Source organism: Cetorhinus maximus, chromosome 20 (genome assembly GCF_964194155.1).
Source record: "Cetorhinus maximus chromosome 20, sCetMax3.hap1.1, whole genome shotgun sequence".
NCBI classification, from domain to species: Eukaryota; Metazoa; Chordata; class Chondrichthyes; order Lamniformes; family Cetorhinidae; genus Cetorhinus; species Cetorhinus maximus.
This window is the reverse complement of record NC_135898.1, coordinates 34,113,560-34,139,059: the sequence shown is the minus strand read 5'-3', so window position 1 is coordinate 34,139,059 and position 25,500 is coordinate 34,113,560. Positions and strand designations below refer to the sequence as shown.

At 46.4% G+C, this 25,500-nt stretch overlaps 1 protein-coding gene across 2 annotated transcripts in view; it reads left to right on the top strand.

Moving 5' to 3' along the window:
* Positions 1-6,386: 6,386 nt before the first annotated feature.
* The window catches only part of slc22a15 (solute carrier family 22 member 15), a 79,753-nt gene continuing 60,639 nt past the window's right edge, over positions 6,387-25,500 (top strand). For both annotated transcript variants that reach the window (XM_078565868.1, XM_078565867.1), the window contains exons 1-2: positions 6,387-6,530; positions 20,860-21,006. In XM_078565868.1, the coding sequence (XP_078421994.1) occupies positions 6,447-6,530; positions 20,860-21,006 (231 nt within the window). In that variant the 5' untranslated portion in view covers positions 6,387-6,446. The remainder of the gene's footprint in view (positions 6,531-20,859; positions 21,007-25,500) is intronic.

The following is a 25,500-nucleotide window of genomic DNA, read 5'->3' as shown; positions in this document are numbered from 1 at the left end:
GACTTTATGTCGGGCACTGGGAATAGGCTGTTTTAAATTTTGGGTTTTGTACTGTGGGGTTGTGGGTGAGTCAATAAAACGATTGTGAATTATCAGAAGAAACTTGTCTTGCTGGTCATTCTGTTCTTGCCATACGCTTGTGAATCTGGTGTCACAAATTTGAGTGTGGGGTGGATCTCTGAGGGAAAAGGGGAACCCTTACAGAGGAAAGATGGCCTCAGTGCAATGTCTCAACTGAAGGATAGTACCCCCAACAGTGTAGCACTTCCTCAGTACCACACTGGAGTGTCAGGTTAGATTACATATTCAAGTCTGTGGAGTGGTAATTGAACCCACAATCCACTGACTCGAGCAAAAGTGCAATCATTGGGCCAAGGTTAACAGCAGAGGTGAGCGTGGGCTCTGCAAGGCAAAGCCTCATGACTGCATTGGGACAGGTAGGAACATGCTAGGAAGAGTGCAATGAGGAAAAGTGGAGTGCTCAACAGTGTAAAAGACAACATTTGATTGAGGAGAAAAGGAAGACTTGCCTTGATAAAGCATCTGTCATAAACTTGATATCCAAATCACTTAACAGCCAACTGTACTTTTGCAGTGTAGTCACTTTCATGATGCAGGAAATTTGGCAACTCATTTGTGCACAGCAATATCCCTCAGATAGCAAAGTGGTAAATACCAGATAATTTGTATTTAAGTGCTGGTTGAGGGATAAATATTGACCAGAACACCAGGGAGAACTCCCTGCTTCTGAACAGTGTCATGGGATATTTTACATTCACCTAAAGATGAAACCACTGTCAGTGCAGCACTTTTACAATACTGCACTTGACCACAAAATTTAGGCAGATTCTCTACTTTATAGTTTAGAAACTTGAATAGACAATCTGCGATATATATCCAAGTCAAGATGGTGTGCAGCTCTGAATGGAACTTGCAGGTGGTGGTGTTCCCATGCAACTGCTGCCTTTGTTCTTCTAGGTGGTTGACATTGTGGGTTTGGAAGGTGCTGTTTGAGAAGCCCTGAAGAGTTGTTGCAATGCATCTTGTAGATGGAACTCACTGCTGTTACTGTGCACTGATGGTGGAGGGGCGGTGATCAAGCAGGCTGATTGTCCATGATGATGCCAAGTTTCTTGAGTGCTGTTGGGGCTGTACTCAACCAGCTAAGTGGTGTGTATTCAATAACACTCCTGACTTGTGCTTTGTCGATGGTGGACAGCCTTTGGAGAGTCAGGAGGTGAGTTACTCACTGCAGAATTTCCAGTGTCTGACCTGCTCTTGTAGACACAGTATTTATATGGCTGGTCCAGTTCATTTTCTGGTCAATGGTAACCCCCAGGATATTAATCATGGGTGATTCAGTGATGGTAATGCCATTGAATGTAATGGGGAGATGGTCTTTGGCTGGCACTTGTGTGGCACAATTGTTATTTGCCACTTATCAACCCAAACCTAAAAATTGTCCAGGTCTTAGTGCATGTGGGCATGTACTGCTTCAGTATCTGAGGAGTTGTGAATGGTATGGAACGTTATGCAATCATCAGTGAATATCCCACTTCTGACCTTATGATGGAGGAAAATTCATTGATGAAGCAGCTGAAGATGAATGGGCCAAGGACACTACCTTGAGTAACTCCTGCACTGAGGCTAAAATTTTTTTCAATGAGGTCTGGAGCACAATGGCCTTGGGAGCACCAAAACTGAGTATTGGTGAACAGGTTATTGTTGAGTTTGTGCTGCTTACCAGCACTGTCAATGACTATTTCCATCACTGTGCTGATGATTGAGAGTATACTGATGGAGTGGTAATTGGCCAGATTGGATTTACCCTGCCTTTTGTGGACGGGACATATCTGGGCAATTTTCCACATTGCTGAGTAGATGCCAGTGTTGTAGCTGTACTATAACAGCTTGGCTGGGGTGTGGCAAGTTCTGGAGCACAAGTCTTCAGTATTGTTGCCGGAATGTTGTCAGGGTCCAAAGCCTTTGCTGTATCCAGTGTCTTCAGCCATTTTTTTGATATCAAATGGAGTGAAATTAATTGGCTGAAGACTGGCATCTGTGATGCTGGGGACCTCAGGAGGATGCAGAGATGGATCATCCACTCAGCACTTGGCTGAAGGTGGTTGCAAATGCTTCAGCTTTATGCACTGACGTGTTCCAGACCCCTCCATCATTAAGGGTTTTAGAGCTGTCGCCTCCTCCTCCATTCACAACTGGATGTAGCAGAACTGTAGAGTTTTGATCTGATCTGTTGGTTGTGGGATCACTTAGCTCTGCCTATAGCATGCTGCTTCTGTTGTTTAGCATGCATCAGTTGTAGTTTCACTAAGTTGGCACCCCTTTCAGGTATGGTGGGTGCTGCCTCTGGCATGTTCTCCTGCTCTTTATTGAACCAGGGTTAGTCCCCTGGCTTGATGGTCATGGAAGAGTGGGGGATATGCCATGAGGTTGCAGATTGTGGTTGAATACAATTCTGCTGCTATTGATAGCCTATAGTGTGTTATTGGCTCTTAACAGAAATGTACCAAACACAATGACACTGTCTGGTAACTTAAACAAAGGGTTTTTTTCTTGGAGAATATCAGGATTCCATGACTGCTTTTCATGCACTTGTTACCTATTGATCAATACTGCTCCAACTACGATATCACATTTTCTCATGCTTCACTTCCTGTGATGATGTTGACCAAACTATCTACATATTCAGCAGTATGTTAATCAGTATGTTAAACTACATGCACGACAATGTAATACCACAACATATAATGCACGAGAAATGCACAGTTTTGAGATGTTAGGTCTGTTCTGAATCTATCTCATTTAGCATGGTGGTGGTGCCATACAACAGGATGGAGGGTGAAGATGGGGTTGCGTCTCCACACAGATTGTGCGATTGTCACTCCTAGCAATATTGTCATGGACCAATGCAGCTGCAACTAGTGGATTGTGGATCGTTCAGGATAAGATGTTGGTTCTCAGCCCCAACTTCTCCAATCTTTCCTCATAACTGAAGTGTCTCATCCTTGGAACCATTCTCGTAAATCTGTTCTGCACTCTCTCCAATGCACTCACATCCTTCCTATAGTGTGTACTGTACACAATACTCTAGCTGAGGTCTAACCAGTACAAAACAAAAACAGAATTACCTGGAAAAACTCAGCAAGTCTGGCAGCATCGGCGGAGAAGAAATCAGTTAACGTTTCGAGCCTTCATGGCCCTTCGGCAGAACTGCAGCATAGTTTCAACAAGGGAGAAATATAAATTGGTTTAAGGTGGGTGGGGTGGGGGGGGGAAGAGACCCATTGAGGGTGTGGTGTGAGCAGATAATCAAAAGATGTCAGAGACAAAAGGGTCAAAGAGGTGTTGAAGGTGGTGGTCTTTGTCTGAGAAAAGTGCTAATTAAGAATGGAAAACAGGATATTTAAAGTACAGCTCTAGTGGGGGTGGGGTGGAAAGACTAAAGGTTTTAGTTTTAGATTTAAAAATAATGGAAATAGGTGGGGAAAGAAGAATCTATATAAATTATTGAAAAAAAAAACGGGTGGGGGGGGAAAAAGAAACGGGGTAGGGATGGGGGGAGGGGGAGTTTAAGATCTAAAGTTGTTGAATTCAATATTCAGCCCAGAGGGCTGTAAAGTGCCTAGTCGGAAGATGAGGTGCTGTTCCTCCAGTTTGCGTTGGGCTTCACTGGAACAATGCAGCAAGCCAAGGACAGAGATGTGGGCAAGAGAACAGGGTGGAGTGTTAAAATGGCAAGCGACAGGGAGGTTTGGGTCTTTCTTGCGGACAGACCGCAGGTGTTCCGCAAAACGGTCGCCCAGTTTGCGTTTGGTCTCTCCAATGTAGAGGAGACCGCATTGGGAGCAACGAATGCAGTAGACTAAGTTAGGGGAAATGCAAGTGAAATGCTGCTTCACTTGAAAGGAGTGTTTGGGCCCTTGGACGGTGAGGAGAGAGGAAGTGAAGGGGCAGGTGTTGCATCTTCTGCGTGGGCATGGGGAGGTGCCATAAGTGGGGGTTGAGGAGTAGGGGGTGATGGAGGAGTGGACCAGGGTGTCCCGGAGGGAACGATCCCTACGGAATGCCGTCAAGGGGGGTGAAGGGAAGATGTGTTTGGTGGTGGCATCATGCTGGAGTTGGCGGAAATGGCAGAGGATGATCCTTTGAATGCGGAGGCTGGTGGGGTGATAAGTGAGGACAAGGGGGACCCTATCATGTTTCTGGGAAGGAGGAGAAGGCGTGAGGGAGGATGCGCGGGATATGGGCCGGACACGATTGAGGGCCCTGTCAACGACCGTGGATGGAAAACCTCGGTTAAGGAAGAAGGAGGACATGTCAGAGGAACTGTTTTTGAAGGTAGCGTCATCAGAACAGATGCGACGGAGGCGAAGGAACTGAGAGAATGGGATGGAGTCTTTACAGGAAGTGGGGTGTGAGGAGCTGTAGTCGAGGTAGCTGTGGGAGTCGGTAGGCTTGTAATGGATATTGGTGGACGGTCTATCATCAGAAATTGAGACAGAGAGGTCAAGGAAGGGAAGAGAAGTGTCAGAGATGGACCATGTGAAAATGATGGAGGGGTGGAGATTGGAAGCAAAATCAATAAATTTTTCCAGGTCCCGACGAGAGCATGAAGCAGCACCGAAGTAATCATCGATGTACCGGAGAAAGAGTTGTGGGAGGGGGCCGGAGTAGGACTGGAACAAGGAATGTTCCACATACCCCATAAAGAGACAGGCATAGCTGGGGCCCATGCGGGTACCCATAGCCACACCTTTTATTTGGAGGAAGTGAGAGGAGTTAAAGGAGAAATTGTTCAGTGTGAGAACAAGTTCAGCCAGACGGAGGAGAGTAGTGGTGGATGGGGATTGTTGGGGCCTCTGTTCAAGGAAGAAGCTAAGGGCCCTCAGACCATCCTGGTGGGGGATGGAGGTGTAGAGGGATTGGACATCCATGGTGAAGAGGAGGTGGTTGGGGCCAGGGAACTGGAAATTGTTGATGTGACGTAAGGTGTCAGAGGAATCACGGATGTAGGTCGGAAGGGACTGGACAAGGGGAGAGATAACGAGAAATGAGTTCCATGGGGCAGGAACAGGCTGACACGATCGGTCTGCCAGGACAATTCTGTTTGTGGATTTTGGGTAGGAGGTAGAAGCGGGCCGTCCGAGGTTGGGCGACTATCAAGTTGGAAGCTGTGGGAGGAAGATCTCCAGAGGAGATGAGGTCAGTGACAGTCCTGGAAACAATGGCTTGATGTTCTGTGGTGGGGTCATGGTCCAGTGTCTTATATGAGTTCATCATAACCTCCCTGCTCTTGTACTCTATGCCCCTATTAATGAAGCCGAGAATACTGTATGCTTTAGAAACAGTTCTCACATCCTGTCTTGCCACCTTTAATGACTTTTGTACAGTTTTGTTCCCTGTATTTAAGAAAGGATATACTGGCATTGGAGGCAGTTCAAAAGAGATTCACTAGGCTGATTCCTGGGATGAAGGGGTTGACTTATCAAGAATGGTTAAACAGGTTAGGACTTTATTCATTAGAGTTTAGAAGAATGAGGGGTGATCTTTTTGAAACGTACAAGATTCTGAGGGGGCTTGACAGGGTCGATGTTGAGAAGATGTTTTCTCTAGCGGGGAATGTCGAACTAGGTGACAGAGTTACAGAATAAGGGGAAACTCATTTAAAACTGAGATGCGAAGGAATTTCTATCACTCAGAGGGTAGAGAATGTCTGGAATTCTCTACCCCAGAGAGTTGCGGAGGCTAGATCACTGAAAATATTTAGAGGAGGTAGTTAGACTTCTGAAATATTGGGGAGTTGAGGGCTATGAGGAGCTGGCTCAAAAGAAGAGTTGGCTCAAAACAGGAGTTGCCTGGGGCTGATCAGCCATGATCTTATTGAATGGTGGGGCGGGCTTGAGGGGCCGAATGGCCTACTCCTGCTCCGATTTCTTATGTACGATACCGCCTCTGGCCAGGCGGACGGCGCTGTGCCGGGGTTCGGGTGCGATACCGCCTCTGGCCAGGCGGGCGGCGCTGTGCCGGGGTCCGGGTGCGATACCGCCTCTGGCCAGGCGGGCGGCGCTGTGCCGGGGTCCGGGTGCGATACCGCCTCAGGCCAGGCGGGCGGCGCTGTGCCGGGGTCCGGGTGCGATACCGCCTCAGGCCAGGCGGGCGGCGCTGTGCCGGGGTCCGGGTGCGATACCGCCTCAGGCCAGGCGGGCGGCGCTGTGCCGGGGTCCGGGTGCGATACCGCCTCTGGCCAGGCGGGCGGCGCTGTGCCGAGGTCCGGGTGCGATACCGCCTCTGGCCAGGCGGGCGGCGCTGTGCTGGGGTCCGGGTGCGATACCGCCTCTGGCCAGGCGGGCGGCGCTGTGCCGGGGTCCGCTCAGTCCGGCTCCGTCACACTCAGTGGCTGTGGCTCCCGCTCGCCGGCCGCTCTGATGGATGTTGACGCTGCCATGTTGTCGGTCGGTGAGTTCGGGAGATATCAGAAGCAGCTGATAGTCACTCTCGTCCTGTTGCAGGTGGGTGCGGCCGCGCTCCGCAGATAACGGGTTCCGGGCCGAGGTTCCGGGTCGGGGCCTTTATTTCGCCCAAAACAGTTGTTTGAAATTCGGACTTAAAGCCGGCAGGCGGCTCCGAGTGAGGATCCCCCCCCTCCCCTCCCCTCCTCACTCCCTCCCCTCCCCTCCTCACTCCCTCCCCTCCCCTCCTCACTCCCTCCCCTCCCCCCTCACTCCCTCCCCTCCCCCCTCACTCCCTCCCCTCCCCCCCTCACTCCCTCCCCTCCCCTCCTCACTCCCTCCCCTCCCCTCCTCACTCCCTCCCCTCCCCTCCTCACTCCCTCCCCTCCCCTCCTCACTCCCTCCCCTCCCCTCCTCACTCCCTCCCCTCCCCCCTCCCCCTCCTCACTCCCTCCCCTCCCCCTCCTCACTCCCTCCCCTCCCCCTCACTCCTCCCCTCCCCCCCCCACTCCCCTCCCCTCCCCCCCCACTCCCCTCCCCTCCCCCCCCACTCCCCTCCCTCCCCCCCCACTCCCCTCCCCTCCCCTCCCCTCCCCCCACTCCCCTCCCCTCCCCCCCCACTCCCCTCCCCTCCCCCCCCACTCCCCTCCCCTCCCCCCCACTCCCCCCCCTCCCCCCCACTCCCCCCCTTCCCCCCCACTTCCCCCCCTCCCCCCCACTTCCCCCCCCCCTCCCCCCCCCACTCCCCCCTCCCCTCCCCCCCCCCCCCACTCCCCCCTCCCCTCCCCCCCCACTCCCCCCTCCCCTCCCCCCCACTCCCCCCCCCTCCCCTCCCCCCCCACTCCCCCCCTCCCCTCCCCCCCCCCCACTCCCCCCCCTCCCCTCCCCCCCCCCCCCCCTCCCCTCCCCCCCCCCACTCCCCCCCCCCCCTCCCCCCCCCCTCCTCCCCTCCCCCCCTCCCCTCCCCCCCTCCCCTCCCCCCCTCTCCCCCCCCCTCCCCCCCCCTCTCCCCCCCCTCTCCCCCTCTCCCCCTCTCCCCCTCTCCCCCTCTCCCCCCTCTCCCCCCCCTCCCCCCCTCCCCCCCTCCCCCCCTCCCCCCCTCCCCCCCTCCCCCTCTCCCCCCCTCCCCCTCTCCCCCCCTCCCCCTCTCCCCCCCTCCCCCTCTCCCCCCCTCCCCCTCCCCTCCCCCTTCCCCCTCTCCCCCCTTCCCCCTCCCCCCTCTCCCCCCCTTCCCCCTCCCCCCCCTCTCCCCCCTCTCCCCCCTCTCCTCCCTCTCCCTCCCCCTCTCTCCCCCCCTCTCTCCCCCTCATCTCCCCCCCCATCTCCCCCCCCATCTCCCCCCCACTCTCCCCCCCCCCACTCTCCCCCCCCCCACTCTCCCCCCCCCCACTCTCCCCCCCCCACTCTCCCCCCCCCACTCTCCCCCCCCCACTCTCCCCCCCCCCACTCTCCCCCCCCCCACTCTCCCCCCCCCATCTCCACCCCCCCCCATCTCCACCCCCCCCCATCTCCACCCCCCCCCATCTCCACCCCCCCCCATCTCCACCCCCCCCCCCATCTCCACCCCCCCCCATCTCCACCCCCCCCCATCTCCACCCCCCCCCATCTCCCACCCCCCCCCCATCTCCACCCCCCCCCCAATCTCCACCCCCCCCCCCCATCTCCACCCCCCCCCCATCTCCACCCCCCCCCCCATCTCCACCCCCCCCCCCCCATCTCCACCCCCCCCCCCCCATCTCCACCCCCCCCCCCCATCTCCACCCCCCCCCCAATCTCCACCCCCCCCCCATCTCCACCCCCCCCCCCCCATCTCCACCCCCCCCCCCCCCCCATCTCCACCCCCCCCCCCAATCTCCACCCCACCCCCCCCCAATCTCTCTCCCCCCCCCCAATCTCTCTCCCCCCTCCTCCTCCCCCTCCTCCACAGGGCATAATTTGCAGATGCTGAAATGTAGTAAACAATGAGGAGGATAGTAACAGTTCAGGAGGATGCAGAGAGACTGATGGAATAGGCAGACACGTGGCAAATGAAATTTAATGCAAAGATGAGGTGATTCATCGTGGTAGGAAGAATGAGGCGAGACAATATAAACTAAATGGTGCAGTTTTAGACAGGATGCTGGAACAGAGACCTGGGTTGTATGTAGACAAAGGTGGCAGGACAAGTTGCGAAGGCTGCTTATAAAGGCAAATGGAAATGATTGAATTTATAAACACAGGTATAGAGTTCAGAAGCAAGAAAGTTTTATGAAACATTTTTAAAACATAGTATTGTGTTTCATTCTGGGAAGCACACCATGTCACACTTGACAGAGGAAATAAAGAGAAACTGTTTGCAGGGACAGGAGGGTCAGTGACCAGAGCATACAGATTGAAGATAACCAGAGGTGAGTTGAAATATTTTTAAAGCAGTCAGTGGTTATGATCGGAAATGAACTGCCTGAGAGGGCAGCTCTCTGTAGGAAGTTGGAAGAGTACTTTAAAGGAAAAAAAAATTACAGTGATACAGGGAAAGAAGAATGAGTAAGGCTAATTAAAAATTTCTGTCAAAGAACTGGAAAAGACATGATGGGCTTAATGGCTTTCTGTACCTTATTATACCAGGTTGAGGTCACAAGACAACATATAAAGGATTTTTCCAGAGAAAAACAGATTCTGATATTAAAAAAACTTTATGCTTCGGCGCTTAGATAAGGAAGGATCCCTAGAAGTAAATTAAATGCTGACTTTACTTATAACCATTACAGTGTGATAAAGAGCAAAGCTTCAGGTTGCTCAGGCAGTGTGCAACTGATTACAGATTTATAACTCCTTTGCAGTTATCTATTACTTTCTCCAACCAGAATCTAACATTTTAAAGGAAATTTTTGCTCATTTTTGGAAAATTTTACACTGATTGAGGGGAGTGTTCCCTCTCCAGTTTACACTCTCTTACATGACTGAGGGGAGTGTTCCCTGTCCAGTTTACTCTCTGTTACACTGACTGAGGGGAGTGTTCCCTGTCCAGTTTACTCTCTGTTACACTGACTGAGGGGAGTGTTCCCTGTCCAGTTACTCTCTGTTACACTGACTGAGGGGAGTGTTCCCTGTCCAGTTTACTCTCTGTTACACTGACTGAGGTGAGTGTTCCCTGTCCAGTTTACTCTCTGTTACACTGACTGAGGGGAGTGTTCCCTGTCCAGTTTACTCTCTGTTACACTGACTGAGGGGAGTGTTCCCTGTCCAGTTTACTCTCTGTTACACTGACTGAGGGGAGTGTTCCCTGTCCAGGTTACTCTCTGTTACACTGACTGAGGGGAGTGTTCCCTGTCCGGTTTACTCTCTGTTACACTGACTGAGGGGAGTGTTCCCTGTCCAGTTTACTCTCTGTTACACTGACTGAGGGGAGTGTTCCCTGTCCGGTTTACTCTCTGTTACACTGACTGAGGGGAGTGTTCCCTGTCCAGTTTACTCTCTGTTACACTGACTGAGGGGAGTGTTCCCTGTCCAGTTTACTCTCTGTTACACTGACTGAGGGGAGTGTTCCCTGTCCAGTTTACTCTCTGTTACACTGACTGAGGGGAGTGTTCCCTGTCCAGTTTACTCTCTGTTACACTGACTGAGGGGAGTGTTTCCTGTCCAGTTTACTCTCTGTTACACTGACTGAGGGGAGTGTTCCCTGTCCAGTTTAGTCTCTGTTACACTGACTGAGGGGAGTGTTCCCTGTCCAGTTTACTCTCTGTTACACTGACTGAGGGGAGTGTTCCCTGTCCAGTTTACTCTCTGTTACACTGACTGAGGGGAGTGTTTCCTGTCCAGTTTACTCTCTGTTACACTGACTGAGGGGAGTGTTTCCTGTCCAGTTTACTCTCTGTTACACTGACTGAGGGGAGTGTTTCCTGTCCAGTTTACTCTCTGTTACACTGACTGAGGGGAGTGTTTCCTGTCCAGTTTACTCTCTGTTACACTGACTGAGGGGAGTGTTCCCTGTCCAGTTTACTCTCTGTTACACTGTGTTATGACCACAGCCGGTGTTAATTGATGCGCAAACCAAATTCCAGAGGGAGACTTGGCTTATGGGCCATACCCTTTTTTTTGTATTCTGAAAACAAGAAGATGTAGTACCAGTCTCAGCAAAAAGAGGTCCAGTAACACTTTTGGGGATTTTTAAAAATTAAAAGTAAAAGTTGTATTAACAAGAATAAAAGAAAACTTCATACAAGATTACAGTTGTACAATTAAGGTTAGTGTTACAAACATTCCCCCCCGTCCCCGCCAAAACTCTCCACTTGGTCAGACCCACAAGTAAACACCTTCCAGGCAACACTCCTTTATAGATGTTTAACTATAAGAAATTCAGCAATATTACCCAAGGCAAACTGCTGTAGCTTCAATAAAGGCATACCGCATGACCTGTAACTCGCTTCTACTCTGCTGTGGAAAACTAAACTTCAGAGTACAACTGCTTTTTGAAGCCCAAGACTTTTCTAGCTTGACTGGATGGCTGGTTCAAATCGCATCTCCTTCCAGCCCAGAGCTAACAGCTCCCAACTCAGCTCCAGCTGCTACCTCAACAGCTCAAACAGCTATATCTCCAGCTCAACAGTAACTTTAAAATACAATTTTCCCCTTTCATCTCAGGTTCCATTGTTGTCACACCACTTTGAAACTCAAACCCTTCCAAATATAAGATCCTTCATGTTTCCATCTTGTCTTTGCTTTTGGGTCAATAGAATCACAGAATCACACAGAGCAGAAGAGGCCCTTCGGCCCATCGAGTCTGCACAGATGACTCCTCCTATTTACCTATGGAACTCCTGCAAGATGCAAACATGTTTCTTTCTACCTCTGACTCTCCTTTGGTATTTAAACAAATTCAACTTATCAAAAAATGCAAACGTAAGATCTAACCTATTTACTTGTCCCTTAGCCTCACACTTCTATCCTTTTCATGTTTTAAACCCCCTAGACGACATGTCTCCTATTAATCTCTGCCCAGCTTAATTAAATCTCCCTCTCACACACACACACACACACACACACACACAGCCTTTTCCACAGAATAACACCACATTCCCCAAAAATAAAAACAAAATCCATTTCTCACAACTGACTGAGAGGAGCATTCCCTGTCCAGTTTACTCTCTATTACACTGACTGAGGGGAATGTTCCCTGTCCAGTTTACTCTCTATTAAACTGAGGGACATGTTTCCTGTCCAGTTTACTCCCTATTACACTGAGGGGAGTGCTCCCTGTCCAGTTTACTCTCTATTACACTGACTGAGGGGCATGTTCCCTGTCCAGTTTACTCTCTATTACACTGACTGAGGGGCATGTTCCCTGTCCAGTTTACTCTCTATTACACTGACTGAGAGGCATGTGCCCTGTCCAGTTTACTCTCTATTACACTGAGGGAGTGCTCCCTGTCCAGTTTACTCTCTATTACACTGAGGGAGTGCTCCCTGTCCAGTTTACTCTCTATTACACTGAGGGGAGTGCTCCCTGTCCAGTTTACTCTCTATTACACTGACTGAGGGACATGTTTCCTGTCCAGTTTACTCTCTATTACACTGACTGAGGGGAATGTTCCCTGTCCAGTTTACTCTCTATTAAACTGAGGGACATGTTTCCTGTCCAGTTTACTCTCTATTACACTGAGGGGAGTGCTCCCTGTCCAGTTTACTTTCTATTACATTGAGTATGTGATCTCAACAGAGTGGGAGAGCTTGCTGAGGTGAGGGAATCTTAAATATCTTTCTAAAATATAACAATAATATAAAATCTTAAATATATTTCTAAAAATTTAATATTGTTTGTATTTAACATTTAATGGCAAGCACTGTTTAAATTCTTAAGTTTCATCCAGGGGCCCAAGCAGGGAGATAAAAGCTATCCACTAGCAACAGCTGAAATAGTTAATTAAGGAAACTGGCTTGAACTGGTCTTGCTGTTTAGATAATACAAGTTCAGACATTCTCAGTTGACCAGCACTAAGTGTGAGGCTTCAACAGAGTGTGAGAGTTCGGTGAGTTGAGGGAGTTTGGTGAGGAGGGGAGGGAGGTGCTCCTTTGCTTTTACTAATTTTTTCACCCTGTAGGAACTGGTTTTTACTGTACTGCAGGGGAAGAAGCTAGCTGTTTTGTGAGTATCTGGTAAGTGGCCAAGGCCTATTCTATTCCTATGGTTTAAAATAGTACAGGAATTTGTGATAAGATTAATAAATATATAATAAATAAATAATTGAATAAAATAATTAAGTAATTCATTAAAGCACATAGGTATGGCAGGACAGGTGATGTGTGGGAGCTCTTGGATACTAGTATGATCCAGGGCAAGCACATCTGCAGTAGGTGTCTGCGGCTTGAGAAGCTTCAGCTCAGAGTAATTGAGATGGAGGCAGAGCTGCAGACACTGCGACACATCAGGGAGGGGGAAAGTTACTTGGATGCTTTGTACCAGGAGGCGATCACACTCCTTAGGATAGGGCCATCTGATTTGAAAAGTGGTCAGGGACTGGAGCTGAGGTAGGTAAGGGGATGCAGAGGGCAGAAGTACAGGAGCCTCGGCCTCTGCAATTGTTCAACAGGTTTGAGGTTCTTTCAGCTTGTTTGGATGAGAGTGGGGGCTGCATGGTGGATGAGTTGATTGAGCGTGGCACTGTGGTACAGGAAGCCATTCAAGTGGGGGAACACAAAGGAAAGTAGTAGTAGTAGGAGACAGTATAGGGAGGGGATTGACACTGTTCTTTGTAGCAAACTGCGAGAGCCCAGACGGCTATGTTGCCTGCCCAGTGCCAGGGTTTGGGACATTTGCTCAGGGCTGGAGAGGAACTTGCAATGGGAGGGGGGGAGGTACCAGTGGTCATGGTCCATGTAGGTACCAACAGCATAGGCAGGATGAGGGAAGAGGTTCTGCATAGTCAGTATAAGGAGCTAGGCACTAAATTAAGAAGTAGAACCTCAAAGGTAATAATTTCTGGATTATTACCTGAGCCACATACAAATTGGCATAGGGCAAATAAGATTAGAGAAATGAATGTGTGGCTCAAAGATTGGTGTCAGAGAAGTGGGTTCCGGTTCGTGGGACACTGGCACCAGCATTGGGGAAAGTGGGATCTGTACCATTGGGACAGTCTACACCTGAACTGTGCTGGGGCTGGTGTCCTCGCGAGCCACATAATTAGGGAAGTAGAGAGGGTTTTAAACTGAATAGTGGGGACAAGGTATCAAATTTGGGAAGATGTGGTAAACCAAAGAGTAGAGCTGAGGCAAGAGAGAAAGGTATTAATATGGAAAATGAAAAACAGACCATGACAGGAATGGACAGAGTACACAAATCTGAGTAATCAGCAGATAAGGCTAGACACTACAAAAATAATAAAAGGACAAAGGCTCTGTATCTAAACGCAAGTAACATTTGAAACAAAACAGATAAACTGATAGCACAATTGGAATAAATAAGTACGATCTGATGGCAATTACGGAGTCATGGCCACTGGATGACATAGATTGGGACCTGAATATTGAAGGGTACATGACATTTAGGAAGAACAAGGAGTTAGGAAAAGGTGGAAGGATAGCACTGTTAATTAATGATGGTATTAGCACATTAGGGAGGGATGACCTAAGCTCAGGAAACCAGGGCGTAGAAGCGGTTTGGATTGAGATGAGAAATGATAAAGGGAAGAAGTCACTTGTGGGAGTGGTGCGCAGGTCCACTAATTGTAACTACATGGTAGGACAGAATATAAAAGAATAGATAATGGGAGCTTGTCAGAAAGGTACAGCAATAATCGTGGGGGATCTTAATCTACATAGACTGGAAAACTCAGACGAGCAAAGGTAGCGTAGATGAGAAGTTCATAGAATGTTTTCGGAATAGTTTCTTAAAACAACACGTTCTGGAGTCAACCGGAGAGCAGGCTATATGAGATATGGTATTGTGCAATGAAATAGGATTAATTAATGACCTCATGGTGAAGGCACCCTAGGTAGCAGCGATCATAATATGATTACATTTTACACTCGTTTTGAGGGAGAGACAAGTACATCCAAGACTAATATTTTAAACTTAAATAAGAGCAATTATGAGGGCATGAAAGCGGAGCTGGCTAAAGTGAACTGCCAAATGAGGTTAAGGGATAGGTCAATAGAGGCTCAGTGGCAGACATTTAAAGGGATATTTCAGAATAAACAGAATAGATATATTCCAATGAAAAAGAAAAATTCCAAGGAGAGGGCCCACCATCGGTGGTTAACTAAAAAAGTTAAAGATAGCACCACACTTAAAGCACATATAATTGTGCAAAGATGGGTAGCAGGTCAGAAGATTGGAAATAATATAAAGAACAGCAAAAAATGACAAAAAAAATTAATAAGGGAAAAATTAGAGTACAAGAGAAAGCTAGCTAATAATATAAAGACAGATAGAAAGAGCTTCTATAGGTACTTAAATAAGAAAAGACTTAAAGTGAGTATTGGTCCTATAGAAAGTGCGTCTGGAGAATTGATAATGGAAAGTAGGGAGGTAGCGGATGAATTAAACAGGTATTTTGCATCGGCCTTCACTATAGAGGACACAAGTAACAACCTGGAAATAGCTGCAAATCAGGAAATGGGAGGGAGGAACTTGAGAAAAATTACAATCACCAGGGAAGTGGTATTGAGCAAATTGTTGGGGCTGTGGGCTGACAAATCTCCAGCACTGGATGGACTTCACCCTAAGGTCTTGAAAGAAGTGGCTGGTGAGATAGTTGTTGCGTTGGTTTTAATTTTCCGAAATTCCTAAGATTTGGGGAAGGTTCCATTAGATTGGAAGGTAACAAATGTAACTCCTTTATATTCAAAAAGGGAGGGAAACAGTATGCAGGAAACTACAGGCCAGTTAGCCTAACATCTGTCATAGGGAAAATGTTAGAAGCTATTATTATAGATGTTATAGCTGGGCACTTAGAAAAATTCAAGGCAATCAGGCAGAGTCAACATGGTTTTGTGAAAGGGAAATCATGTTTAACCAATTTATTGGACTTCTTTGAAGGAGTCACGTAATGTGGATAAAGGGGAACTGGTGGATCCATTGTACTTACCAAATGCCTTCTGGAAATCTAAGACGCCATGTCAAAGGTTATTGCGAAAAATAAAAGCTTGTGGTGTAGGGGAAACATATTGGCATGAATAGAAGATTGGTAAGCTAACAGGAAGCAGAGAGTTGGCAAAAATGGGTCTTTTTCTGGTTGGAGGAATGTGACTAGTAGTGTGCCACAGGGATCAGTGCTGGGGCCTCAACTTTTTACAATTTATATAAATGACTTGGATGAAGGGATGGATGGGATGGTTGGCAAACACAAAGATAGGTAGGAAAGTAAATTGAGAAGAGAGCATAAGGATGCAACAGAGGGACAAAGGTTAAGTGAGTAGGTAAAGATCTAGCAAATGGAGTATAATGTGAGCAAAAGAAGCTTGTTATCTAAATGGTGAAAGATTGCAGAGCTCTGAGATGCAGAGGGATCTGGGTGTCCTAGTGTATGAATCACATAAGGCTAGTATGCAGGTACAGCAAGTAATTAGGAATGCTAATAGAATGTTATTGTTTATTGTGGGGGCAATTGATTGCAAAAGTAGGGAAGTTATCCTTCAGTTGTATAGGGCACTGGTGAGACCACATCTAGAGTACTGTGTACAGTACGGGTCTCCTTATTTAAGGAAAGATGTAAATGCATTAGAAGTAGTTCAAAGAGGGTTTACTAGACTTATACCAGGAATGGGTGGGTTGTCTTATGAGGAAAGGTTGGACAGATTAGGCTTGTATCCACTGGAGCTTAGAAGGGTAAGAGGTGACTTAATTGAAACCTTTAAGATCCTGAGGGGTCTTGACAGGATGTTTCTGGTGAGGATTTTTCCTCTTGTTGGAGAATCTAGAACTAGGGGGTCACTGTTTAAAAATATGGGTTCGCTCATTTAAGACAGATGAGATATCTTTTCTCTGAGGGTAGTGAGTCTTTGGAACTCTCTTCCTCAAAAGGCGGTGGAAGCAGAGTCTTTGAATATTTTTAAGGCTGAGCTAGATAGATTCTTGATTAACAAGGGGGTGAAAGCTTATCGGGTTAGGCAGGAATGTGGGGTTGAGGTTACAATCTGATCAGCTATGATCTTATTGAATGGCAGAGCAGGCTCCAGGGGCCAAGTGGCCCACTCCTCCTAATTCATATGTTCATATGTTCCCTGTCCTGTTTACTCTCTATTCCACTGACTGAGGGGAGTGCTCCCTGTGCAGTTTACCCTCTGTTATACTGAGGGGAGTGCTCCCTGTGCAGTTTACCCTCTGTTATACTGAGGGGAGTGCTCCCTGTGCAGTTTACCCTCTGTTATACTGAGGGGAGTGCTCCCTGTGCAGTTTACCCTCTGTTATACTGAGGGGAGTGCTCCCTGTGCAGTTTACCCTCTGTTATACTGAGGGGAGTGCTCCCTGTGCAGTTTACCCTCTGTTGTACTGAGGGGAGTGCTCCCTGTGCAGTTTACTCTCGTGTTACACTGAGGGGAGTGCTCCCTGTGCAGTTTACACTCTATTACACTGAGGGGAGTGCTCCTTGTGCAGTTTACTCTCTGTTACACTGAGGGGAGTGCTCCCTGTGCAGTTTACACTCTATTACACTGAGGGGAGTGCTCCTTGTGCAGTTTACACTCTATTACACTGAGGGGAGTGCTCCCTGTGCAGTTTACTCTCTGATACACTGAGGGGAGTGCTCCCTGTGCAGTTTACTCTCTGTTACACTGAGGGAAATCGTTATCCTCAGCCACTGAAATGAGATGATTCTGTTCACATGCCAGTTGTTAACTGTGATCCCATTTGTTTACATAGTAATGTCCATTATTGATTTCAGAAGAGCAAGTTTTCCCCTTTAACCAGGTCAGAACTTTTAACTTCTGGGCACAGTGCAAAATCCTCTTTTTCTAATTGCTGGCCATCTGGAAGCCCAGGCTGATGCTTAGTGGACATGGGTTCAAATCCCACTGTGGCAGGTGGTGGAATTTAAATTCAGTCAATAAATCTAGAATTATAAAGCTAGTCTCAGTAAAGGTGACCATGAAACTGTCATCGATTGTCATAAAAACCCATCTGGTTCACTAATGAAATCTACGGCCCTACTTGGCCTGACCGACATGTGACCACAGACCCACAGCAATGTGGTTGACTCTTAATTGTCCTCTGAAATTGCCTAGCAAGCTACTCTGTTCAAGGAGAATTAGGGATGGGCAACAAATGCCGGCCTTGCCAGTGACACCCACATCCCCATGAAAGAACAAAGAACAAAAAAGACAACTAGTTGGTAGATACAGTTCAACGTCAAATGTAATACATTTTGCAAATGAGAATAGGTGATGGGGGTACAGTTTAAACAGCAGCAGAGGCTTTGGTGCACAGACACAGGTTGTTAATGGTGGCAGCCCAAGGGAGAGAAACAACTTGCATTTACATAGTGCCTTTCACAATCTTAGTATGTTCCAAAGAGCTTCACAGCTAATGAATACTTTTGCAATGTCGACACTGTAATAACATCAGACCCACAGCACAGTGCATAGCAAGCTTCCACAAACAATGAGATAGAGAACCAGATGTTGACGGTGGCTTGGACTCTCGGGGAACACCTTGGTCTTTTAAATCTAATGCCTCTGCATCCTTTCCATCTACCAGAGAGAGCAGATGGGGCATCAGTGGAACACCTCGTCAAAAAGACAAGTGGATAAGACCCTAAGACCCTTGGTTTTCTATCTGGGGGCATGCAAGGCAATAGACCAGAAGATAATTTTTGTGCCATGTTGTACACTTAATGTAGGAATGGTATGGAAATAATGGAGAAGTTGGATTGTAGAGTTACTCCTAAGTTATTTGGTACAATGAATTGTTGTTATGAAGACAAACTTAGGAATGCAAAGCCTTTTTTCACTCGAGCTGAGAAGGTTAAGGATTAATGAAAGCAATTGTCAACCATACAGAGGTAAATATTGATGGATTATTTATATTGATTGGAAGACAGTAGCAAAAGGGCATAAATTAAAGGTGTTCACAAAATTACTTAAAGGGGAGAAGGTAAAATGTGGAATTCTCTGCTACAAACCACTGTTGAAGGAGAGTTGTTAAGTTTGTTTTTGAAGAGGTTTACAAAATTGATGGGCAGGAAAGAGCTGTCAATCTCATACCACACTCACAATGGCCAGAACACCATGATGAAACATTTCTCCCCACAAGCTCACCTGCACAGCCACAGGAAGAAAAGCTGGAAGAACTCAGGAAAAAATACTTGCTTGAATAAATAAGGAGTATGGGGACAAGCTGGAGAATGAGATTCGACTAGGTGAGCAGTGGTGGAAAACACCATCGTAGGCTTTGATGAGCTCAATGACCGATATCATTTCTCTAATTTTCTATGGCTGTTTTAATATAATTATTGAGGGTTGGGCCCATGCCTCTGAGGAGAATTTGGATAGAATACCCATCCTGTGAGAGTAAGTGCCTCGGGGTCATGGTTGAAGGTTGTCGTATTACTGAGAAATATAGGTGACGGAAGGCCTGGATATAAAATCCCACCACTGCCAGTACTCACTTGAACTTATTACCACTTAATATCCGAGACACGGCATATCTTACTCCATCAGGGCTGCAGAAGACTGGCTAACAGCTACAATAATGCCATGAAGATTATTAACTAGTAACAGGCGTTAGGATGTTTCTTCTGGTACAAGTGAAAAGACTTTTGGATTGGCCTTATTTGGAATACATTCAGAACTGAAAGAACTGTGCCACGTTTAAAGGAAGGATTGGAGAGCTGGCCTGCTTTTGCTGCCAAGATTGAGTTCATAGCTCATCGACAAGCTGTAATGAATACTGGCAGGGAAAGGCTTTTTCTGATAGACTGGTTGGGAATTCAGGAACTCTGCTTCAAATGATTAAGAGGCGTATGGATTGGTCAGGAAGTGGGGAGCATTCTGGCCAATATTTATCCCTTGCTATAAACGGATTATCTGGTCATGATCTTACTTCTGTTCATGAGAGCTTGCTGTGTGCAAATTGGCTGTTGCATTTCCTACATGATAACAGTGACTATACTTCAAAAGTACTTCATTGACTGTAAAGTGCTTTGGGATGTCCTAACGTCGTGAAAGGCACTATAAATGCACATTCCTTCTTGTCTGTACAGTATTGTAATGACGCATCTCTTGGTTGTGCATCTTAAATAGGCTGTAATTATGCATGCAATTTAGAACAGTGTACAGGGTTACAGGAGGGCCCTTACATGCTGAGTGCCTTATTTCAAAGTTGCCACTGAAGGGGAATGCCAAATGGAACCCATACCCTTTCCTTGGGGAAGTGCGGAAAATATTACAGGGCAGAGAGTTCCACTGAGATTACAGGTGTAACTAGATCCCTTTCTTTCCTCTAGGAATGCCTGCATAGCTCTGCCTTAAATAAAAACATTCCATTGCTTTGCCTCCCTAGATAACCCTAGCTCCAGTGACATCCCATACCTGACCAATCCATGAATGGAGCAGCAGCTGTATCAGTAACACAGGTTGGGGGGAGGAGGTTTGTTCGTAGCTTCCAGTTGATACCATGAGCCCCGCTGTTTTCAGTGCTCCGTCGCATGGGATGAATTGAGCATAACTGTATGATGGAGGATTGGTACAATGCAGAGTTTAATGGAGGATTGACAAATCTTGCTCCCTAGTGTGTTAATTAAATACTTGACACAAAGTTATGTAAGGGGGCATGTGCTGTGCTTTGTTTCGTAGTTAGGAACCACCAAAGCAGGAATAGATTAGTCAGCCCCTCAAACCTGTTCACTCTGATAATAGCTGATCTGTACCTCATCTCCATGATATCTAACAAAAAATCCAGCATTCACAAGCTGAAAGCTTCAATGTATAGCCTTTTGGGAGAAGAGAATTCTAGCTTTTTAATACCCTTTGTGTGAAGATGTACCTTCTGATTTTACAACTGAAGGACTGAGCTAAGGTTGTGACATCTAGATTTTCTCACCAAAAGAAATAGTTTCTCTGTATATAACTTATTGAATAGTTCTAAAATTTAAACACCTGAGCCAAGTCACCCCTCATCTTCCAGACTCAAGGGAATACCAGCCAAGCTTATGCAACCTGTCTTGATAATTTATCGATTTATTTTCCTGTATCTGCCCTTTATCATTTTAAATCCTTGGTTAAATCACCCTTTAAACTTCTAAACTCATTACTTTGCAATAAAGTATGTGGCTGAATTCTGTCACTGACCTCCTGCCAATTCTCAAGCCTGAGTTGCCACACACGCACTGGGTGGTTGCCCCTGGGTGGGGGTTCTTGGATGGTAATATTAATTCTGATCGATATAATGAGTTGATGTAACGTGTTTACTTTGTAGATATACGTGGCCTGTCAGTCAATGCTGATTGTACTAGTGGGAGCACAGCCTGAGTACAGATTAAACACACCGGAAGTGCCCAGCACGCACGAGGAGTTTGTCAAACATGTCATATTTGAGGAAGATTTCACCTCCATTGCAACTGAGGTAAGTGAGCAGCGTGATCCAGGTGGTATAAAGTTGAACCTCCTGTTGAGTGATTTAGCAGAAACAATATCTCACCAGTTTTCCCTTCTCCACCCCTTGCTTGCCATGGGTGCAGTCCACACCTGCTGATCATCCTCTGGTATGTTGCACATTCATCCATTATTCCTTTCTGTTGAGTGCCAGCAGGCTGGCTGACTGCAGAGGTGTCATAGCTGAATGAGAAGCCACCCTCGTGATGCCCATATGCCTGTTTAAGGGGAAAGTGGATAAGTAGATGAGGGGGAAGGAATAGAAGGATATGCTGAGTGAGATGTTGCATGAGAGGAGGTTTGTGTGGAGCATAACCATTGACATAGACCAGTTGGGCTGAATGGCCTGTTTTTGCATTGCACACTCAATGAAATTTCCAGCAGGTGGTAACTGAATACAAAATGGACAGGAACTGTGGCTGATTATCTCTTCTCTAACCCAAGGTTACGGAAAGTAATCAAAGTATAGCTTGGGATCAAACGTACGGCCTACTGGTCTGTAGAGCTCAGTTATTGACTCTGTAAACCTGCTGAGGCATCAGGGGAGGCCACTGTATTAGTAAATTGGGCCTTGCGTGACAGAGAGGATGGTCTTTGTTAACAAGTTTGAGGAATGGCTATTTGGCAGAATATGAAGTTCCATGATTTGACAAGATTGGGACACTGTGAAATTTGGGCAAGTGTCTGGAAGAGATTGTCTTCATTCTTTCTGTAGATTGTGATTTCCATTTGGAAAAGTGGCCATGGAGGTTCAGTTGTACAGTGTCTGTGTGAGAATTCTAGCCTAACGACCTTGGCACGAGTTGTCATTGATTTCTCTGGTTTTATAAGTAGTAATCAGCCGAGTCAGATCTCTCTAGTGCCCTTTTCATCTTCCCCCACCACTCTTCGTGAGTGATAAATTATGGTTTCATCCCTTATGTGCTGGTGTTGTGAGTATCAGCAGCTTTTTTGAATTAGTGTTGTAGCCATGCCTGATCTGTTACTTGGCTGTGCTCAACTTCAGGAAGAGGCAGTGGAAATGTTGACTGATTTTCCTTTCACTCAGCTGTGAAAGTCTGGAACTGGCTGCATAGCTCCGACAGTTGAGTTCAGTGGACAGTGGACTGTACACTGACTAGGGATTGAAACTGGGACACTCTTGATCTATTTGTGGTTCAGTGGCACGATTGTGTTTATATGGGGTGTACATGTGAGTATTCTGTACGCAGATGAGCAATCAGTGGCTGAATGCAGAGAGAGGATGGAGAAGTCGGAACACTAAATACCAACAGACTGCTGGTCAGAGGCTGTTATACACCTACAAGGTAATCAATCAGATGGATGGAGTTAAACAGGAGGCGCTCATACTTCTTTATGGCCCCCCCTCCGCCTCTAGCCTCCCCACTTGTCCCCTCCTCTCATGCTCCCCCAAACCAGGCCTGAACAATGTGATCCTATCTTGATTGCAAAGTTGCTTCACGGATGGACCATGTCACATGTTAAGCGACTCCTATCTGACCTGAGAGGATTTTTTGGGCCCTTGCAGCTTGGCCTGCTGCTCGGTTGTTTTGTTATGACCCTGTTAGAAACCGTTATAGTTTAAAGAAACATCCAAACAGCCAGTGACCAACTGGAAGAAATTATGCCACAAGGCTCTTCGGTTTAATACAAATCAATTTTAATGGACAAGTAAAGCAAACAATACTAAATAAATATTGTCTTGGGGGAATACTTTTAATATTGAAAAGCATAATAAAACACAACATATATACTTTAGATTGAAATTTTCAATGGAACCTCATTTTTTCTTAATACTATCAGGTAAAGGTTCCTTCACCACCTGCATCAAACCAAAGTGTCACAGCTCTCAGGAATTCACTTTGATTTCTCCTCAGTGTTCCAGCCATTCTCCAAGATATGAAATCTCATAGGGATCCTTCCATTAGCATTTGGCTAAACGATCCTCCAACATTTTTTAAGCACCTCACTACTATGGACTTCTCATTCAAGTGTGGATATCACTGCATTTATGCTTAGTGCCTCTACCTCAGAAATACTCCTGATTTCTGATGGCGCTTTTGCTTCTGGTCTACAGCTGCTTTTCAGCTTTTAGCAGACTCTCTCTTTCTTTGCCTGCTGAACATAGGGCCTACACCCACCAATTTGGATGCCTTTAGCTGCAACCCCAAAGACCTTCTGAAATCCTACAACTTCCCAGAATTCCAACCAGGCTCCATCCTGAATTACTCAACAGAGTAATTACTATGGGAACAGAAGTTAGTTGAGATGTCCAATAGGTTTTTAGATTAATTAACTTCTAGCTTCAAAATCAAACGTCTTGATTCTGAAGCCCACCTGAATAATTTAAATTTCATATGAAGTCAGGGCAATTCTTTTCAAACTTACTGTCTACAGTTTCCCAGCTAAATGAAGGCCACCTACCTTTTATGGCTTCCACCCTCCAAACTCTGACCTCATTGAATAAATACTCTAAACTGTAGTTACCTCAGACCTGCTTACTAATTCATCAACCAAGTGTTTCCATTTATCTTACGGTTAACACTTTAATTCCTAAAATTAAAAATTATACGCTTTTTAAAAAAAATGAACTAGACATTCGTAAGAGTTTCTTCAGCCCATCTACCTTGATTGGTTAGAAAAATCTGTCAGTCAGTGGCCAAGAGGGAAGGTTTGCTTTTCATGACATCCTGAAGCAATTAAAGCTTGTGTCTTTGGGAGTTATTGTATTATTGTATCTCTGTGATGAACAATTGAAGTCCAACTCAAGTCCACAGGTTTGATTTGGGCTTTTGGGTTGAAAGGGAGGCGGAACAGAATGTATGAGCATGGACAAGTGAGGATAGCATCAGGCTGGGCCATGTTGCCTTCCATCACTCCATGTTGTGTTTTTTTACAAGAAGTGAAACTTGTAATTATATAGTGCCTTTCGCAACTTCAAAGCATCCCCCAAGTGCTTTACTGCCAATGAAGCACTTTTGAAGTACAGTCGCTGTAATGTAGGAAAGATAGCAGTCAATTTTCACACAGCAAGTCCCCACAAACAGCAATGGAACAAATGACCAGATAATTTGGATTTAGTGATGTTGGTTGAGGGATAAATGTTTGTCAGGATACATGGGGGAACTTCTCAGCTCCTTTTTGAAATAGTGCCAAGAGGTTCACCTGAGAGTTGGGGCTTCAGTTTAGTGTCTCATCTGAAAGACAGCACCTCCAACATTGTAACATAGCCTCAGTACGGTCCTGGGTTTGTCAATTTAGATTGTGTTCAAGTCTGTGAAGTGGGGCTTGAACCCACGACCAACTGATTGGGAGAGGTGTCAATGTCGAACAGAACTCTGGGGCTGAACCATAGCTTGGAGTCAGTGTCTCCAGGGGTATTTGACATTTTGGAAGGATAGGAAGGAAGGAAAAGGAGGTTGGTCCTCTGTTAATAAAGGATGTGATCAATACAGTCGTGAGAAATGATCTTGGCTTGGAAGTTCAAGATGTAGAATTATTTTGGGTGGAGCTAAGAGATAGCAAGGGAAAGAAGTCACTGGTGGGAATGATTTATAGTCTAACCCTAACTACACTGTAAGATAAATCAAGAAATAATGGAGGCTCATAAGAAAGGAGTGGCAGTAATTGTGGCGATTTTAATCTTCATATAGATTGGACAAATCAAATTGGCAAAGGCAGCCTTGAGGATGAGTTCATAAAGTATGTTTGGGACAGTTTCTTGGAACAATCTGTTCTGGAACCAATTAGGGGATAGGCTGTTTTAGACCTGGTAATGTGTAATGAGACAGGATTAATTAATTATCTCATAGTAAAGGATCCTCTAGGTAAGAGTGATCATAACATTTTAGAATTTCACATTCAGTTTGAGATGAGTAACTTGGGTCTGAAACTAGTGTCATAAACTTAAATAAAGGCAATTACAAAAGGTGTGAAGGCAGATTTGGCTACAGTGGACTGGGAAAATAGTTTAAAGGGTGAGATGTTAGATGAGCAGTTGCAGACATTTAAGGAGATATTTCATAACTCTGAGCAAAGGCATATTCCGTTGACAAAGAAAAGCTCTATGAGAAGAATGCACCATGCTCCATGGCTAACTAAGGACATTAAGAATGGTATCAAATTGAAAGAAATGGAGTGTGCTGCTGCACAGATTAGTGAGGGGATAGACATTGGGGAATGTTTATAAACCAACAAAGGATCACTTGAAAAATTTAGAGACAGAAATGAGAATATGAAAGTAAACTAGCAAGAAATATAAAAGCAGACAGTGAGAGCCCAAAGGAACAGAGCAGCTAAAGTAAATATTGGTGCTTTGGCGAACAAGACTGGGGAATTAATATTGGGAAGCAAGAAAATAACAGGGATTTTGAAGAAGTATTTGTATCTGTCTTCATAGTTGAAGACATAAAAAGCATCCCAAGAATAATAGAAAATCAAGAGGGCAAAAAGGAAGGAGGAACTT